Here is a 2,764-nt window from a genome sequence, read left to right as displayed (position 1 = left end):
TTTTTTTTTAAATAAAAAATGTTCCACAGGTACCAACCTAGCTTTTTCCAGACTGTTTATTCTGAAAACAATGAGAAGTCAGTGTATAGAGTCTTAGAGAAGAAGAGTAGCAAGATGATCTGGAGAATGAAAGAATTTTCCCCAGAATGTCCCCTGCCCCCTAAATGACTCACACCAATTACCTCATAGTAAGCCCAGAAGCCAGCCTCACGTGTGTAAGGACCAGATGACCCTGCTCCAGAGACTGGGGCACAGACTGAGGTGTCGGATGTGCTGAGACGGAAGGTTCTCCCATAAGTGGGGAACCCCATGATGAGCTTCTCTGCAGGGACTCCATTGTCTCTCCAGTACTTCATGGCATAGTCCTGAACAGAGATGTTATTTCCTCACCAGCATTCACCTCACATGATGACACAATCTAATTATCCCCAAGGAAAATGCCCCTTTCCCCAAAGTCAAGGCTTCCCCCAAACTCTCCCCCATCTCCTCTGCCTGTGAGGGGCAGGCTTTTCTTTCTTACACAGTTGAAATAGCGCATATCACCATGGTCCTTGGATCCTGCATGCAAGGGACTGTTGTGTCCTGTGCATGTGTCCCAGCCACCATGGAAGTCATAGGTCATCACGCTGATGAAATCAAGGAGCCTGAATCGAGAGAGTTTGAGCCATCAGGATTCTGGGTGCATGTGCTCATAGATGATTTAAGAGCAACAAATGGTAGCTTTGGCAAACCCACAATGTCAAGTAGATGTACATATGGGTCAACCATTGTGACTTCCTGGGGACTGTAGGCAGCAAGTTATTTTTTGTAACCTCCGTCATACTAAGGTAAGAAGCCTCCTTTACCTCCTTATGGAAAGCAGGGGATACCCAGAGGAGGGTTAAGAAATGTGGGTCATTAGAACATGTGTCTAGGCCATAGGGGTCACAAGGGAGTAGATCTCCTATTGCTCTATGGATAATAGCTTTCTTGATTTTATAGCTCTTTTCGAAAGAAACAGCTAATAATTACTATTACAAGGATTTGACATGGTCTTAAATCGTGTTTCCTTTCTTCCTGAAGTCTACCATAAGGACAGTTTAAAGGGGCCACTACCTTAGTCCCAAAGCCACTAAGTCCCCAAGTGGCAATTAAATATGGCAACTTTCTCAACATGAGGAGGAATCTCTGCATTGGAATTCTGGGGCCCCAAGAAACCCAGGCCACACACTTCCCAATCTCCGCGATTTCATAGCCTGCATCAATGGTGCCTTTGCCAGCAGACACTGCAGCTGTAATGAGCAGTCTTGGGTTTCCTGTTTCTTCAGCCTCTTCTTCAAAAGCCTGGAGCATTTCCTGAGGGAGAAGAGATAGTGGAACTTAGTGGCTGTCTTCATTACCTACTTTCTATAACAAGTACTTCTTGTGCTAGTCTGTAATTCATAGATAACCCGAAATACAAGGATATTTCTGATAAGGTCTAACTTGGAATACATACAGACACTGAGTCCTTGAATCCAAGTCACATGTAATGATAATTCTAGAATAGCTTAGGAACTCCTAGCAGAGAGTCTAGCAGCTGTCCTGCCTACCATGACTTCACCTCCCTCTTAAAGCTCAAGCCTCACGTGGTGTGTGTGTGTGTGTGTGTGTGTGTGTGTGTGTGTGTGTAGATGTTTTAAGCATTTTCCATCTCCTGGCCTTTCCTAATAATGTTTCCATGTTCTTAGAACACTTTTCTTCCCACTCTGAATCCTTTTTCACTTTGCAGATTAAATGTCACCCTGCTGAAAAGACTCGACCATCCTGTTACAGCCATCATTGTTTTTATCATCATTTGCAAATACTTGATTCTTTTTTGTTGCTCTGTATCCCATACTAAGCAGTAAGTCCAACAAAAACAGGACTATTTGTCTTATTCACTGCTCTAACTCTAGTATGAAGCACAGTGGATCACAGTAAGGGCTCAATAAGTAATGAATGAATGGCATAATGAATGGCTCTTTCCAATTCAAGAATTGCTTACTTGGGTTCCTTCAGATGCCTATATCCTTCAGAAAATTCTCCTTGAGTCTGTTTCTGTTGCTTGTCACCCCCAAACACTTAACCAGTGTGCTGAGGGTAGCATGAAGTACAATACCCAGGAAATGCAGCTCTGTAGACAATCTACTGAAGAACCAGCTTATCTAAAGGCACAGAACAGGTGCTCCAGTCCCACCTTAATCAAGATGGTAAATCGCTGCTTGTCCTCAGGGGGGCTTCCCCGGGAGCCTGGATACTCAATATCCAGATCAAGGCCATCAAATCCATGTTGACGAAGGAAGTCAATGACAGAGCAGATGAAAGTCTTGCGGTTCGCAGCTGTGGAGACCATGGCAGTAAATCTAGGCAGAAAATATGTCTATATTAACATCAGCACACCCCAGATCCTCCCCACACCATCTCTGGTGATCAGTTTTTATTACACATTTCTTTATAAACCACTTGGATTTTTACAGTTAAAATGACTAAAAAATGTTCTAATAGATAAGATGAATTTAAAAAAAATACTGCTGCCAATCAATTAAGAATGGTTGAGTGCTTTTAACTTAAACTTTTCAGTATAGTTTACTCATCTGAAATCCCTAAGGGCAATCATTCAGAAACATATTCCTTTGAATCTATGGTCTTCAATTTTTTACATTTATTATCCTAATAATTAACATGTGACTTACAATCTATGGCTACATTTAATGACGTTATGATCCCCAAAGAATGTAATATTAGGTATATTGTGGGTCCTATA

General features: G+C 42.1%; 1 protein-coding gene across 1 annotated transcript in view; it reads right to left on the bottom strand.

Annotated features, from left to right (window-relative positions):
• Nucleotides 1-2,764, bottom strand: part of LOC101631525 (acidic mammalian chitinase-like) — a 10,012-nt gene that overhangs the window by 3,687 nt on the left and 3,561 nt on the right. Inside the window, exons 4-7 of the mRNA XM_004689496.1 lie at nt 2,198-2,363; nt 1,211-1,335; nt 521-644; nt 183-365 (exon numbers count right to left, since the gene is read on the bottom strand). Of these exons, the coding sequence (XP_004689553.1) occupies nt 183-365; nt 521-644; nt 1,211-1,335; nt 2,198-2,363 (598 nt within the window). The remainder of the gene's footprint in view (nt 1-182; nt 366-520; nt 645-1,210; nt 1,336-2,197; nt 2,364-2,764) is intronic.

The sequence above is a fragment of the Condylura cristata genome, unplaced genomic scaffold, assembly GCF_000260355.1.
Source record: "Condylura cristata isolate star-nosed mole 26May11 unplaced genomic scaffold, ConCri1.0 scaffold00026, whole genome shotgun sequence".
In the NCBI taxonomy this organism is placed as follows: Eukaryota; Metazoa; Chordata; class Mammalia; order Eulipotyphla; family Talpidae; genus Condylura; species Condylura cristata.
The sequence above is the reverse complement of the archived record's forward strand: the minus strand, read 5'-3'. Positions and strand labels throughout refer to the sequence as shown.